This window comes from Amblyraja radiata, chromosome 14 (assembly GCF_010909765.2).
Source record: "Amblyraja radiata isolate CabotCenter1 chromosome 14, sAmbRad1.1.pri, whole genome shotgun sequence".
NCBI classification, from domain to species: domain Eukaryota; kingdom Metazoa; phylum Chordata; class Chondrichthyes; order Rajiformes; family Rajidae; genus Amblyraja; species Amblyraja radiata.
Window position 1 is genome coordinate 51367981 of NC_045969.1, and position 17391 is coordinate 51385371.

The 17391-nt window shown below is 41.2% G+C and overlaps 1 protein-coding gene across 3 annotated transcripts in view; it reads left to right on the plus strand.

Moving 5' to 3' along the window:
- Window positions 1-17391, plus strand: part of ofd1 (OFD1 centriole and centriolar satellite protein) — a 92023-nt gene that overhangs the window by 11495 nt on the left and 63137 nt on the right. For all 3 annotated transcript variants that reach the window (XM_033033345.1, XM_033033346.1, XM_033033347.1), the window contains exons 8-13: window positions 2928-3101; window positions 9188-9294; window positions 11237-11356; window positions 13096-13169; window positions 13456-13547; window positions 15455-15644. In XM_033033345.1, the coding sequence (XP_032889236.1) occupies window positions 2928-3101; window positions 9188-9294; window positions 11237-11356; window positions 13096-13169; window positions 13456-13547; window positions 15455-15644 (757 nt within the window). The remainder of the gene's footprint in view (window positions 1-2927; window positions 3102-9187; window positions 9295-11236; window positions 11357-13095; window positions 13170-13455; window positions 13548-15454; window positions 15645-17391) is intronic.

Consider the following 17391-nt stretch of genomic DNA (forward strand, 5'->3'; position numbering starts at 1 on the left):
GGGGGAGGGGGAGGGGAGAGAGATAGAGGGGGGGGGAGAGGGGGGGTGCTGAGAGGGGGTGAGGTGGGGAGCGGGGAGGGAAGGTTGAGGGAAGGGGGTAGGGGTGTGTGGAGGGGAGGGGGTTTAGGAGAGGGACGGCGGGGAGGGGATGGAGGAGAGGGATAAAAAGAGGGGGGGGGGAGACTGGGGAGAGAGAGAGAGAGAGAGAGAGAGAGAGAAAGGGAGAGAGACGGGGGGAGAGAGAGAGAGAAAGAGAGAGGGATAGGGAGAGAGAGAGAGGTGGGGAGAGAGAGAGAGGTGGGGAGAGAGAGGGTGCCATTTTACCCAAACCCCCCAAACAACCATTTGCAGGCAGTGCTTTTTTCCTCAAACTAACCATATTTTCATTTTCAAATCACATTATGGGTATTCACAGCTGTGGAGACAATTGTTCAGTCATTCAGAGCTCTGATTGAGGCACACCACTTGCAGAGACTGATTGAGGCACACCACTTCCTGGTTTTATAGTCCCTCCACTGTAAAAACATTAATATCTCTGTCATATTTCATCGATGGGAAAAGTCCTCGGCACACATGCGGCGGAGGGGGGCTCTGAGCGAGGTGGCCAAAAATGACGGCCGTAGGTGGCGCGTTATAAACCATATAACCATATAACAATTACAGCACGGAAACAGGCCATCTCGACCCCTCTAGTCCGTGCCGAACACATAATCTCCCCTAGTCCCATATACCTGCGCTCAGACCATAACCCTCCATTCCTTTCCCATCCATATAACTATCCAATTTATCCAGCGTTCTCTCGGAAATCGCAGCACAGATCGCCAAAACCGGTCAAGAACAGAGTTTTAGTTATATAGATAGATAGGGATTACTGGTGGTTCATCCAGTGAGCCTGTATGGTGGTGCTAAGAAATAAAAAGATACTCACCTTGTTGGGAATGTACTACTGGCCCCCAAATAGCAGGAATTGGAGGCTAACTTTTATACAGGAACTGGCTCAAGTTGAATGGAGAAGGTTGTTTGCCGGCAAAGGAACGCACATTTTTAAAAAGTGTGGTGACAAGTAGTGGGCATGCATATTTCCTGTTAGAGTGAAGGGCAAAACAAATGGGAGGTAGATAGGGTGATCAAGAAGGCTTTCAGCTCATTGTCCTTCATCGATCTGAGTATTGAGTATAGAAGTTGGGAGGTCATGTTACAATTGTACAAGACGATGGTGGGGCCACATTTGGAGTATTGTGATCAGTTTTGGTCATCCAGTTATAGGAAAATTTTAAGCTGGAAAGGATGCAGAGAAGATTTACGTGGATGTTGCTAGGTCTTGATTGCCTGAGCTCCAGGGAGAGGTTCAGCAAGTTAGAGCTTATTCCTTGGAGCGCAGGGGGATAAGGGGTGATCAGAGACATTTGAAAACAGTTTGATAATAGTCAACTATCAAAGCAATTCTGCAAAGCCACAAAACATAAATATGACCATGGAAAATAAATGATGAGGATGAACATGTGCAACTGGACAGATTGAAGCACCTGTCCCACTTTCCCGAGTTACTCACGAATTCTCCAGTTTTCCCCTTGATTCAAACTCGGAGAATTACGGTAATAGCCAGCCGTAGGTACTCGGAATTATTTTTTTTACTCGTGGCCATTTTTCAATATGCTGAAAAAAGTCCAGACTTACCTGATGCCCCGAGTACCTACGGCTGGCATTACCAGCCGCTACGAAATATCTACGGACTCCTACGGCCTCGCTATGGACATTCCCCGAGTTTGAATCAAGGGGAAAACTTGGGAGAATTTGTGAGTAACTCGGGAAAGTTGGACAGGGGCTTAACTGTGGGACGGTTGTTTTAAGGAGAGTGATGTTGCCATTTCTTCATTGCAATATCTGAATGGAAGTAATTTTTCAATAGAGAGATTTTTGTCTCCACCATACTAATATTGTCAAATGGAGCACAGTTCCAACATTATCAATATCCATTGTAATATTAGTTAATGCAAGCTGAAATTTATTGCCACTGGATTACAGTACACTTGCATTTACTCACCTCCAACTTGTGACACCATCGTGTGAAAATATGATAACTGAGTTAGTAATGCTTTTTGGACTGGCTCTCATTTATTCTTTGTTCCTCCATTGTATTTCAATAATGCTATATCACTAAAATGAGGCATTTATGTCTGAAGATGCGCATAGATATTTGCAAATAGGTCAGTGATTGGAGTTTAGTTTAGTGTCACCTGTGCCGAGGTACAGTGAAAAGCTTTTGTTGCGTGCTAAACAGTCAGCAGAAAGATAATACATAATTACAATCCATCTACAGCGGGTGGGGTGGGGTAAGGTAGGTGTGGGTGCTTGGTATTGGGCCTGAGGAACTGAAAAAATATCAGTATAAATTCGCACCTAATTCTTCTCGACCTTTTTCCGACATTCTTCTCGACTTTGTCTTGCCTTCTCTCCTCAAATCTGATTTGGTTCATAACTTCCAGACCTCATTTCACGACTAGATACCCTCTCATTGATCTCATTCTTTTAGTTGCATTCCAAGTATTCTTAAATCCCAATTTAACTACATTTCTTCCAGATTTTAACTTTTGTCTTAATCTGTTTTGGTAGTTCATGTTTGTCCCCAGTCTCCCTGTTCAGCGTTCCCCTTCCCTGACCCTTTACTACTGTTAAAAACGGCATGTTAGTGCGTTTGGTCATATTGGTTGGATATTCTCCCAAACACCAATTATGTTCTGCTATTGACACCAATTTCTCTTCTCTCTTGCAGACCTCATGTTTTTCTGCAGAGCTTTCAATCTTAACCATTATTAGTTATGGTACAAAGCCAGTTGAGTCGTATTACTGTCGACATGATATTTGCATTATCTTAAGAGTTCATCTTGATGTTGAAGAAACTTACCCAGTTTGTTTGTTCATTGTAGATGCAGCATTTTAAGGACGTGGAATTAGCTAAAATTCAGATTCAGGAAAAAGAGCGGTCAAGGAAGGATGGCGAAGACCACAGATTGAAACTAGATAAAATGTACCAGTTGAAAGCTGAAACGTTGATTGCAAGAGAGAAGAATGCTATTGAGAGACTTCAGAAACAGCAGGAGGTAGGTTTAAATAGATTGGAAAAAATGCAAATAAAATCCATAAATAAATAATCTATCCATGTTTTCCAGAGATACGGCCCACTGAGTTACTCCTGCACTTTGTCTTTTTTTTTTTATAAGCCAACATCTGCAGTTCCTTGTTCCCAAACCAAGCTGCGATGCAACTCAACAGTATGCTTTCTACAATGCATCTGTTAAAGTTTGTAATAGTCATTGGAGTCATGCTGACTTTCATCTAACTACTTAGTGAAAATATAGATTTGTTCATGAATGCCCATTCTCTGCTTTATTAACTTATCAAGTTAACTTATTAACTTGTCGTTGGCTTTAGAAGCTGATCTCATGTGGCAGAATCCTGACCTTTAGCTGAATTCAGAATGAGACAACATGGAAACTGGCAAGCTTTTATATGCCTCCACAGTAGCTGCCACTTGAATGTATAGGCATCACAATGGAATTGTCGTTGAAATCCAGTGGAGGTTGTGGCTTTCTGGCCTCACATAATCTCCTGTGAGAATGAGAAGATGGAGTCCTCCTATACTCTTTGTCATCTCCTGCATTCTACAAGGCAGGTCTGATTGTTTGCTAACCATGTTCCCATGCACTCGCAGCAGTTTGGTCTTGACACTATCCCCGTCTTGGTCCTCAGCTGAAATCTCTGAGGCAGTGCAGATGTGATGGCCCTACCCTCGAGAGAACTCCCATCCTAGATTCCCTCTACCCCATACCAGACTGTAGCTTACTAACGTCAGGTGTATCATCTGGTGACACACATCTTCCCAGTGAATCTGGGAATGCTCTCCTAATACTCTGTTACCTCTCTGTTCTCCATGGCAGATATTCAGTGTATTATTGCTGTCTGGCAGCAAGCAGAGTTTGCTTTCAAGAGCTTAAGTCCTTCGGTATATCTGCCTCTGAATTAAGTGTGGCTCTGGTGGGACCCATTTTAATGCATGTTTCTGGGTTTAAACTTTATGCAGTTTCAAATGATTTTTTGAGTAATTTCAAATGTAATGTGGGACCCAAATGGGTATTAATTCTAAATACAGCAACTGTTTGGAACAGCAGAAAGGATGATATCTAATTACTGGCCTCTAGTGTTTTTTTTCTGCTGAGATTTTCTTTTTTAATTAGTCTTTCTTTAATATGATTACTTTATATCTGTACATCAGCAAATAGATTGCCTGAAATGAAACTGGAAGTCTACAAGTAAAATATTACAAATGTGATGGAGAACCATACTGTTTGTCTTCTCGTATTTCTGCCTGTCGCCGTTCTTAGTCTTGTTTAAGAAAGAACTGCAGATGCTGGTAAAACCCGAAGGTGGACACAAAATGCTGGAGTAACTCAGTGGGTGAGGTAGCATCTATGGAGAAGGAATTGCCGACGTTTCGGGTCGAGACCCTTCTTCCCGTCTTTCCAATGGTTGAGCTCTAATTTTCGGTAGGATAGAGGAAAGATTTTCACCCATGAGTGGTAATCTGTTAGATAAGACGTAGAAAACCTGGTGAGAAATCCTTTCCAGTGATTTATCATGTAAATTGACAGAGGGAAGGAGAGAGAGAGAGTGAAATTCCTGCTTTATTTGTTTTGCACTGAACGATTTGATGAATTGTTGGCCATTTCGAAGAATCACCAACTAGTGCCTACTAATCTGTGCCCCTCCCCCCACCATGGTGCACTCTCATCCCCTTACTCTATTCCTGATACGCTCTTTGTAGATGACACAATCATAGTGGGTCAGGTTTCAAACAATGACGAAGCAGAGTACAGAAAGGAGATAGAGAGCTAACTAGCATGGTGTCAAGGCAATCACCTCTCCCTCAATGTCAGCAAAATGAAGGAACTGGTCATCGACTTCCAGAAGTGGGGTGGAGTACATGACCCAGTCTGTATCAATGGTGCTGAAGTAGAGATGGTCGTGAGCTTCAAGTATCAAGATATAACTATCACCAACAATTTGTCCTGGGCTAACCACATTGACGCTATGGACAGGAAAGCTCAACGATGCCTCTACTTTCTCAGAAGGCTAAGGAAATTTGGCATGTCTCCAATGACTCCAATTTCAACATATGCACCATAGAATAGGAATAGGAATACTTTATTGTCACATGTGACCAGGCACAGTGAGATTCTTTGCTTGCATAAACAAATAGCAGTCACCTATGGCGCTGACAAAGTTACAAAGCATGCCAGCTTCCCCTTTTGTCCCCCCCCTCTCCCCCCCCCACCACCACAGCGGTCCCCCCACGCCGGGTCCCCATTGTTTTTTTGTCCTCCATTGTCCATTGTTCTTCCCCTCCCCCCTCACAGTGGTTCTCCACGCTCTCATTGACCGTCGGCGCGGGTCGACCCGCGAGGCATCGCCGCCAAGGCCTCACCCCTGTCGACGCCCCACTTCACACCTCCGTGATGCCGACCTGGGCTCCAGCCGCAGCCTCCGTCGGCCACTTCGCCCGACCCAGGCTTCTACCCACGAGGCCCCGGCCGGGCCCCGACCCGGGTTTCTACGCAGTGATCCGGGAGGCATCGAGACCGCGGAGCCTCGATAAAGGCCTCCGGCCGTGTTCCCAGTCCACAGCCGCGGCTCGTCGGGAAGCCTTCAGGCCGAGCGGAGACATCAGCAGCAGCGATGGCGGCAACAGCAATGGCGATCGCCCACGAGGAGGAGAGATAGAAAATGATTCGGACGAAGGCTTTGCGGCCATGTTTGCCAGAACACATCCTATCCAGTGCATCGCAGCTTCGTGTGCCAACTGTCTGTACAAGAACACAAGATGTTTTGTGAATGCCTAGTCCATAGTACAAATCGGCTTCCCGTGATAGTCCCTGCCTCCTCTTACCCCTCTGATTCCTATTAAATCTTTTTCCCTTCACCTTGAACCTATGTCCTTTTATCCTCGATTCCCCCACTCTGGGCAAGAGATTCTGTGCATCTATCCGATTCATTCCTCTCATGATTTTATACACCTTGATAAGATCACCCCCTCATCCTCCTGCCATCCAAGGAATAGACAGACACCCAGCCTACTCAACCTATCCCTATAGCTCAGACCCTCCAGTCCTGGCAACATCCTCGTAAATCTTCTCTGAACCCTTTCAAGCTTGACAATATCTTTCCTATAACATGGTGCCCAGAACTGAACACAATACTCTAAATGCGTTCTCACCAACGTCTTATACAACTACAACATGACCTCCCAACTTCTATACTCAATACTCGGACTGATCTTCGTCTTCTTCTTGCCTAAGGCATTCACAGCCTAAAGTTGTAGGAAGACTTGTTCTATTTGATTGTGCACGCCGGTTTGATTGCATTCGTCGAAACAGGGCGGACCACGTGAAGGTTACTCTGACTGATGAAGGATAATGTTCCAAAAGCCTTTTTGACCAACTTATCTAACTGCGACTTGACCTTCAAGGAACCATGCACCTGCACTCCTAGATCCCTCTGCTCTACAACACTCCCCAGAGGCCTACCATTCACTGTGTAGGTTCTGCCCTTGTTAGACGTCCCAAAATGTAACACCTCATTTAAACAATTTATTTGGCAATCACCAGGAAGCGGTGACCGAAGTGAACAAGTTCCTTTCAGTAACTTGTTTCGTTCTCTATGTTGGAAGTTGTTCAATGCATTTGAAGTCAAAACTACACGGGACCTTCAAAATAGAAACTCTGTTCCCAACTCTGTCATGGCAAAGGAAAATGATTCATGGTGGACAGAAGGAATTATGTTCTCAAGGATGTCCTCAAAGGCTTTTTCAAAATGAAAGGCTTTCTCCCTACTAAACAAGTGGGAATTTCTGACCCATTCCTTGCAGTGGAGAAGGTGCATTTGCGATGGTGTTGAGGACCACGAGTCCCCTTGTTGGACTTTGTAAGTAGCAGAAGGGGCCCAGGCTGGACCCCCATCAGTTTGCTTACTGGACCAACAGGTCTACAGAGGACGCCATATCGGCGGCCCTACACTCTGCCCTGACCCACCTGGACAGCAATAACACCTACATCAGGATGCTGTTCATTGATTTCAGCTCTGCCTTTAACACTGTCATCCCCGCCAGCTTGATCACCAAACTCAGCGGACTTGGCATCTCCACCTCCCTCTGCAACTGGACACTGGATTTCCTCACCAACAGACCGCAGTCTGTTAGGGTCAACAACCTCACCTCCTCCACTATAACATTGAACACCGGCGTGCCACAGGGCTGTGTGCTCAGCCCTCTCCTCTACTCCCTCTTCACCCATGACTGCATCCCTAAGAATGGATCCAACGCCATCATTAAATTTGCCGACGACACCACGGTGGTAGGACTGATCAGTGACAACGACGAGTCAGCCTACAGGGATGAGGTCCAGCACCTGACAACCTGGTGTGCCAACAATAACCTCGTCCTCAACTCCAAGAAGACGAAGGAAATTATTGTCGACTTCAGGAAGATCAGAGGGGGCAGACATACCCCCATCCATATAAACGGGACTGAGGTGGAGCGCGTCTCCAACTACAAATTCCTCGGGGTACACATCTCGGAGGATCTGTCCTGGTCCCTCAACACCTCCAAGCTGATCAAAAAGGCACAGCAGCGCCTTTACTTCCTGAGGAGGCTCAAGAAAGCTCACCTGTCCCCCCAGATCCTGACCAACTTTTACCGCCATACCATCGAAAGCATCCTGACCACCTGCTTCACGGTATGGTACAGCAGTTGCACCGTAGCGGACAGGAAGGCACTACAACGGGTGGTGAAAACCGCGCAGTACATCATCGGTGCCCCGCTCCCTGCCATGGATGCCCTCCACCGAAAACGGTGTCTGAGACGGGCCGGGAAGATCATTAAAGACCACTCCCACCCACCCCAACCATGGACTGTTTGCCCTCCTCCCATCAGGGAGGCGGTACAGGAGCCTCAGGTCTCGTACTAGTAGGATGAGGAACAGCTTCTACAATAATACCATCACATTGCTAAACTCGGAGTCCCGCCGATAGATTTCTCCAGTCTCTCCGTCCACATTGTTTGATTATTCTGTATTTTTATTTCTATATTGCACTATTACTACGGACTGACGCTAAACTGCATTTCGTTGTACCCATACTTGTATTTGTGCAATGACATTAAAGTTGAATTGAATTGAGGCTTCCACCAACTTGCAACACCAAGCATTCCCACTCCACTCATGGCAGACCCTATGGGTTGTATATTGAACTCATCGGCTACTCCAGTACCCGTAGTGTTGTAGTGAAAATGAGTCATCCTCAAATCCAACGGCTGCTTGAGACTAAGAGCATTTTGAATGGGGAGTTAAACAGCATTGGTCCGATCGCCCGGCGCGGGGGAAGCTGAGATCCCCCGATGCGGGAGCTTGATCGCCCCAACGTGGAGGGCCCGACCGCCAGCTACGGGAGCCAAGACCGTCCCCTCAACGGAAGGTTCGAGGCCCCGACCACGGGAGAACAAAGAAGGGAAGAGATTTAACTTTTTTTTCCCTTCCTTCACAGTGAGGAATGTGGGGGAGCCGCTGTGGTGGATGTTCATGTTAAAATTTATTTAGGTGTCTTGTTGCTCTTTATTGGTATGACTATGGCAAATCAAATTCCTCGTAACATGCAAAACATACTTGGCTAATAAAATACTATTATGATTATGATTAACTCACAATCCTTTGTGAATGTGCTGTTGTGATGAGTTATTTTATAGTGCAGTGTACACGCTGGGTTTCCAGGAAGTTAATTATTTGGAAGTTAATCTGCATAATTGGATTAATCAGAGGCCAGAATAAAGTAGCATTGTTTTTAAGAGAGGAAATAAGAACTGCTACTTCCTGTGCAAGTGCTGAGCTTGTTTTTATTAATTAAGATTTTGCTGTGGCTAAGAAATATTCTAATGTTGATTTGTTGAAAACATCGCAGAAAGCTGATATAGTGGAATATTTTTAATGGATGCAGCAAATTAATAATGTCAAGTTAATGTCAATTCTACAAATATGAAAGATTATATTGAGCTGGATTCTGAATTTATTTTGTTACGTTTTGATTGTACAATATCTAATGAAATTATAATTTTACTGACTTTAGGATTTTTATTTTATTACAGGTTGAGGAGAAAGAAATCTATATGCAAAGGCAAAGTTTACTGAAAGATATTGAAGCTCTACGTAATAGAGAAGTAGAACTTAGGCAACGAATTGAATCCTTTGAGTTGTAAGTACATCAAGTTATGTCACAATGGTCTATAACATTAGAAAATGGGATAAACAGGAGCAGTGATAAAGTTGAGTTTATCCATGTTAGTAAACCGATTTATACATTTAAAAATGCAGATGCTGAAAAATAAACAAAAAATGCTTGATGTACTCAGTGTAGGGAGAGAAAAAGCAGTTACTATTTCAAGTCAATTATCTTTCTTTACACCATTGGGTCCAACATGGGAACGGCAGCTTTTATTTCAATGCAGAAAAGCAGGGACGAAGGGAACCAACAGTACTTCACAGTTTTTAAATTAAAAGGTTTTAAATGTTTTAAGTTTATTTTAATATTTTATTATTTCTGAAACTCCAAGAAATTCATAAACATTCAAATATATACATGTTTTGAAGGAGGCTTTGAACATATCCTTTAATCTATGCCTTTCTCTTGCGTTGTAATGACTCCCAATGACAGCTTGGAATTATGTTTCAGGAATTTGATGTTGGTTATACAAATGACATTGCGTACCCAAGAATATAACAAGGATCTCAGTAATTCCGAGATAGGCCTGGGAGAAAATGTGGTGCAAAACCTTCCAACTGGAGGATTTTGTAGAGACAGCATTTTTCCAGTAACTTGAGATGCCTGTTGTTAATAAATAAATGTAATGAATTGTTTTAAAAATCACAAATATGTAAACTACAGATTGGAAAGATTCTGAATCGGATTTGTTTAAATTGGTTTCTGCTGGTGTCTAAGTAGATGAAAAAGTGGGATAATGTAGAACTAGAGTGAAAAGGGTGATCAATAGTTGGCGTGGACTTGGTGGGCCGAAGGACCTGTTTCCATGCTGTATATCTAAACTAAATAATACTTCCCATGCCAATTTCTGGTCAGCATTTCAGGAGGAAGATTATCTGCCAACATACTATGTATCATTTTTTTTAGACAGGAATTTACATATTGAAAATAAATCTCATAAGAAGTACTCAGTGAGAAATACTTGGCTACGTATTTTCGGAGTGAGTTGGCGAGGGGCAATTCTTTAAATTGATAACTGGCAACCATTTTCTTTCATGACTTCTAAAAAAGAATATAATCAAACTGATAATATTGTTATTACAAGTCCATATTGTTGTAATTTCTAGACCACATCATTGTTATCTGATTGGACCACCTGAAAATGTTGCTAGTTCCTGTAAGTTCTGTTATTTGCTGCCGTTAAAATAAATTGTTTTGACTGTTAAATCCGTGTTGAGACCAGGGTTCATATGCATGTTGTTTTATGATTATTCATGAAACCATCTTACTAGCGATTTGCCAGAAAACCTTTTCTAGATTAAAATAATATCTGTGGTGAATCATGAGAAATAGCCCCATGTTATGAAGTCCGCTGCTAACTCTGTTTTATTCATATCATTTGTAAAGTTATGGTGAAAATGTATCCATTCTGAGGTTAATAATTCATGCTTTTAAATAACTAATATGCACAGGTAAACTTTTAATTTAGTTTCATTTAGAGATACAGCACAGAAACAGGCCCTTCGGCCCTCCGAGTCCACACCGACCAATGATCCCTGCACATTAGCACTGTCCTACACACACTAGGGACAATTTACATTTATACCAAGCCAATTAATCTACACGTCTTTGGAGTGTGGGAGGAAACCGAAGATCTCAGAAAAAACCTATGTGATCACAGGGAGACATATAAACGCCGCACAGGCAGCACCCATTATCGGGGTCGAACGCGGGTCTCTGGCGCTGTAAGGCAGCAACTCTATCACTGCGCCACCCCAGTTAGTTGTTACATCTGTTTATCTGTTATAAGTTGAATGAAATAACCAATTTGGATATATTATTGGAAAGCAGAATAGAAAATTGTGATTTCACACTCGTGAATGTATATTAATTGTCTGGGTGCAGATGTAATTCGTGGTATTTCATCCCATTTCAGGACCCAGAATTTGCATGGGCAGAAGAACAAGAGTATAGAAGACAGTCTCCAAAGACGGGAGCTGTCAGTAAAAAATATCGAGGAGTCTTACGAGCAAAAGCTTAAGAATGAACTGTGCAAGTAAGGCATGTGTGATTCAAGAATGCAATAAACAAAAAACAGTGATTTTATTAACTAAAATGTTAAACTTCCTATGGCATTTTAAGGAAAATTAAATAAAGCATAATGCTGAAGACAGCATTCCAATATGATGTACTTGGCAAGGCATGGATAAGAAAAGAACAAAAGGCTTTTAAAAATTACTCAATCACTAGTTTTCTGAAGTAGTCTGTAAAAAAAGACAATGAACATGAAGTATGTACAGTATAGGATGAAACTGCAGATGCTGGTTTAAACCGAAGATAGAAACAAAAAGCTGGAGTAACTCAGTAGGTCAGACAGCATCTCTCGAGAAAAGGAATAGGTGACTTTTTGGGTCGAGGCCTTCTTCAGAGTCCGGGAAAGGGAAAAGAGAGATATAGATGGTGATATAGAGAGATATAGAACAAATGAATGAAAAATATGCAAAAAAAATAACGATGATAAAGAAAACAGGCCATTGTATAGGGTTGTTACAAATTCCTGCCATCAGTGGCGCTCTTGATCTGCTCACTGCCTGTGTGTGCAACTTGAGAGGCTGTGGGGAAGGTTAGTAAAATGCAGATTTTTATTGGTTGTCAGGGAGGGATTTCCTCGTAAAACAAGCTTATGAGGAAATTTTGTTCTGTCATCCCGTTCGCGATATATTTTTTTGAAAACGTTGTTTAACTATTGAAAATCGGGACCCTTCAATGCCTTCAAAATCATGGATTGTAAGTTCAGGACAAAACAAAAGGTATGTACTGTAGGGGGTTTATTTAACCTTATCTAGTTTTTGGTGTAATTTCATTTTAATCTGATGTTGCGAAATATGTTATTTAGGCCCCGATATCGGCCATGTCTTGCCTGCTAGCTGTGACTGTGAGCAAGATCATAGCGGCGGTCACAATCCGATCTCTGTATCTCAATCCACAAACAACCACAAACATCCACTCTCAAGATAATCAAATTCATTATTTTTTGCACAATCATGTCATAAGAACATCTAAATTATCTATATTTTGTGTTATTGACGATCCATGATCAATGGATCATACTAAATATCTGACTAAAAACTTTCATACTAAATATCTGACCAAAAACTTCCACAGTACATAGTGTAGGTGATAAGCGAAGGGTCTCGACCCGAAATATCACCGATTCCTTTTCTCCAGTGATGCTGTCTGACCCGCTGAGTTACTCCATCTTTTTGTATCTATCTTTGGTTTAAACTTTATGTTCGTTGTCTTTTTTCACAGACTACTTCAGAAAACTAGTGATTTTTTCATTTTTGTAAAAAATTTGAATATTTTAAATAATGTATTTTGGTGGAATTTTGAAAGATCGCAATACAGTTCTGTGTTTTTTCTAATGTACTGTTAGTTTGTTTTAACCCATTTTTTAGAAGAGAATTTTCTGATTTTTAATTCTGAAATTTTAAGACACAGTTCAGTCCTCTGCGTTGCTGAAATAGACAGCTTGCTATTTGATTTCACTGGGGGGAAAAGCTCAGTGAAAAATTGTTATTGTAATAACCATAATCTATTTTAAAATAATTGCATATAAAAGCAAATTAACTGCTACCATATTAATAACACTGGTCAGATAGTGTTTGCATTTTTTACTTCATCAAAAAGCTGGAAGAGATGGAATCCTTCTTTCCTTAGTTGACAGTACTTAATACAGATTTTTTAATTTGTTGTTATAAACTATTAAATAATGTAATGCTTTCTTCTGTATAGGTATCAGCTGGAACTGCAGGATGATTATCGGAAAAGAATGGAGAAAGTGGCAGTAAATGAGAAAAGAATTGAAGGTATGATTTATTATTTGGCAAATTTAAATGCTTTAAACAGGCGAATAATTTCCTTGTGGAAAGAAGGAATAATTTCCTTCTGGTTTGGTCGCCCTGTTATTGGAAAGATGTTGTTAAGCTGGAATGGGTGAAGAGTGGATTTATGAGGATGTTGCCAGGACTCGAGGGGCTGAGCTACATGGAGACGTTGATAAATAGTAATTTCTGTTACGGATTTTCTACTTTAACATGTACTTATTTTATGGTATCTGTACTTATTACCTTTTATCATAATTTTGCTTTGCAGCAGAAGCAGCTCGGTTACATGAAGAATCTCTTATCATACATTCCAGTAAAGTGGAACATCAACAAATCCGCGCTCAAGCGATGAAGTTGGAGGTAAATTGTATAAAGATTTTTCTTTTATTCTGCTTTTGAAGATAAGTAGAAACACTGTTTCTTTTTAACCACAGACAAATCATCAATTTAGTTTAAAAATAAGGACCAGAGGAAAATAATTCATGGATATGTAAATATGGTATATAATATGCCAGTCTTCAGATTAAAGACACAAAATAGTTGAAAAACAGTTTCAGATCTGTTATTTTTTTGATGTGCTTCTTCCAAAATGAACATCAAGAGGCTAGGAAAAAATAAAGGAAATTAGTCCATTGTATTTTTTTTAGATTGGTCAAGCAAAAGTGAAGTTTAGTTAACATGCAAATGGTGCAAACACAGAATATAAACAACTGACTGTTTGTAACTCTTTTTAAGTCATGATATTATTAAATTAACTTTTGAGGAAGTTTGCTATCTCACTGTTATGGCCATTTTCAGTAAAACGGTGTTAAATTAGCAGCTTAAGAGGAAAGGAACCACTCTTTACTGAAAAGTTGGGTCTACAGTTAAATTTAGTTATATCTTCTGAGTTGATGAAGGCTCTATCAGGTTGGATCTATCCAGGATTACATTTGTGAGAACATTCATTAATGGCTCATTGGGATCCTTGGAAGCTCTGCCATTATACAATCTGTCTTCAACCTGGATTGGAGATTGTTTACAGAGGTGAAACAATGGCTATCTATAATATTTCCATTTTAAGTTCTGTGCCATTATTTTAACAAATTCTCAACTATAGACATTTGACATAAATATCAAAGCAGGTGATGATATACTTCTCCCATCTTGGATGTCACACGTGATGAATGGTTATGGAACTAAATGAATGGTTATGCAGCAGGAGATGGAAGTCTGTCAATACAACAGTGATGCTCTTATTTTTATAGCGGGAGGTTGAAAAGGCTGGCACTTTTTCTTTTAATTTAGGAAGCAGAGGGGTGATCTTGTTGAAGTACACAAGATCATGAAGGTGTGGATAAAATGAACGCTCACTGTCTTTTTGCCAGCGTAGAAGCTTCTAATACTAAAGGGCATATGCTAAAGATGAATTAGAGGGACTTCAGGGGCAACATTTTCATCACAAGGTAGCTGTATCTGGAGTGACCTGCCAGAGGAAACGATAGTTGCAGACATAATTACAACCTTTAAAAGCTATTTGGACAGAAATATGGATAAGAAGAGGTTATGAGCCAAATGCAAACTTATGGAACTTGCCCGGTATGCCAACTTGGTTAGCTTGTGCAAGGTGTGTTGAAGGGCCTGTTTCCGTGCAGTATAGCTCTATGACTGACTGTGACTGGAAAGGGCCTTAGAGTGGGCATCATGCTCCTGCAAAAGAGAGATGAGAGTTGATGATGTAAGTATTTCAGTATTTATGTATTAATTATCTGATATGCTTGAATAACAGTGTGTACATTTTGGAGCTGACTAAGTATTCGTGCCTACTATGTTCTGGTGTGCTAAAGCAAAGCACAAAATTCATTGTCCTATCAGGGACACATGACAATAAACTCTATTGAATCTTGAATCTTGAAATATGAGCGGCTGTGTTGTCAGATGGGTTCTTGGATTACTCTGACAATTTTAACAAGATTGGGACAGGGTTTATGATACCCCATTCTTTGCACTGATATCCCTTGCACCTCTTACTAATATCACCTAATATCTGCCTGCTGGGATTCTTGGCATGAAGGACCTCTCTGTAATTGTTGACTTTCAGAATGGCTGGTTTGAAGAATGAGGATGCCTGATCCAGAGGTGGATACAGACAACACCCGTAGTCAGTATCGAACCCGGGTCTCTGGCGCTGTAAAACAGTAGCTCTACCGCTACACCGCCAAGCCGCCCGAGGTAGAACATAGTACTAACAAGTCAGTGTGTATGTAAACGTGTCTCATTGCTTGCAGGTTGAACTAAACGAAGCCAAAAGCCAGATTTGTTTGCTCGTGAAGCAGAATGAGCTACTGAATGAAAGATTACAGGACACAGCTGACCATGCATCGTTAAAGACTGAAAATATACAGTTTCAGACTGAGATCAGACTCCTCCGGAAACAGTTGGATGAAGCTCGTTGCGAAAATCAGACACTGTGTACAAGTTAGTATACATGAAATCTTCTGTAAATGTATTTGTATTATAAATCATGCAAGGACATTTAGATAGCAAACAATTTAAGCATTGCTTTTATATTCACGGTAAGACCATTCGAGCCCAGAATCTCATTTTGTGTTCAGAAATGTAACCAACAGAGCTGCATATTGAAAGTTTATTACCTCATTCAACAATATGATTTGTACTGTGCCTGAATTTTCAACATGCAGTGCCAATGGAGAACCCTCCACTATCAGTATTTGATAGTTAAACCCTCTTTAAGTACCCAAAAGGCAATGATTGTGCAACGATGCTTTAAAATGGTGTAATATAGTGGACTAAAAGATAGATTTGTTCTTGCGATCTTCTTAATGTGGCCTTTTGTTACAATAATGGTAAAGGATGTTGAACAGTGGTCACTGAAAATTGGGAAGAAAGAACAATCATTTGTTATTTTTTTGTGTGCTCCGTCACATGGACCAACCCAGCTTTAAATCCTAAATTAGACCTTAATTTCCTTTTTTTTTTTTAACTACTTTTGCAGATATTGTTAGTTACCCCAATCATTAAATGAATTGACACAGTTCTTAAGGGGAAAATTGAAACTGTATTTGATTCATCTACAGTGCCCTCCATAATGTTTGGGACAAAGACCCATCATTTATTTATTTGCTTCTTTACTCCACAATTTGAGATTTGTAATGGAAAAAATCACATGTGGTTAAAGTGCACATTGTGAGATTTTAATAAAGGCCATTTTTATACATTTTGGTTTCACCATGTAGAAATTACAGCTGTGTTTATACATAGTCCCCTCATTTCAGGACACCATATGTTTTTGAAGAAGTAACCAAAGGTTGATGAGGGCAAAGCCAAAGATGTTATCTATATGGACCAGCAAGGGATTTGATAAGGTTCCACTTGGTAGGCTGTTCTGGAAGGTTAGATCGCACAGAATTTCAGAGAGAGGTAACCGACTGGATAGAGAATTGGCTTCATGGAAGGAAGCAGTGGGTGATGGTGGAGGGTTAATTTTCGAACTGGAGGTTTATGATTAGTGCTGTGCCATTGCTGTTTGTGTTTTATATCAATGATTTATATGAGAATGTGGAAGGTAGGATTACTAAGTTTTCACATGACACTAAGGTAGGTGATATCATGAATAACGAAGATGGTTATCAAAAATCACAGCAGAATCTCGATCAATTCGGCAAGTGGGCTGAGGAATGGTTAATGGAGTTTAATGCAGATAAGTATGAGATGTAGCACTTTGGGAAGTCGAACCAAGGCAGGACCTTCACAATGAATAGCAGAGCCCTGAGGACTTTTGTAGACCAGAGGGATGAATCTAGGGGTGCATGTAGCACATTGAAAGTGGCATCACAGGTACATAGGGTGGTTAAGAGTCTTTCAGTACATTGATCTTCATCAGTCAGTGTATTGAGTATAGAGGTTGAGATGTTATATACAAGATACAAATAATTTATTAGCCAAGTATGTAAGAACATACAAGGAATTTGATTTGCCATACAGTCATTCCAAAAAAGCAGCAAGACACACAACTACATAAAAATTAGCATAAATATCCACCACAGCACTCCTTTTCTCCCGCGGACGGGGCAGTCGAACCATCCGCAGTTGGGGCGATCGAAGCTCCTGCAGCCAGCGATCGAAGCTCCCACGTCAGGGCGGTCGAAGCTCCTGCGGCTTGGAGCTCCCAAAGTCGGTCCCTAACCAAGGGAACGCGAGCTCC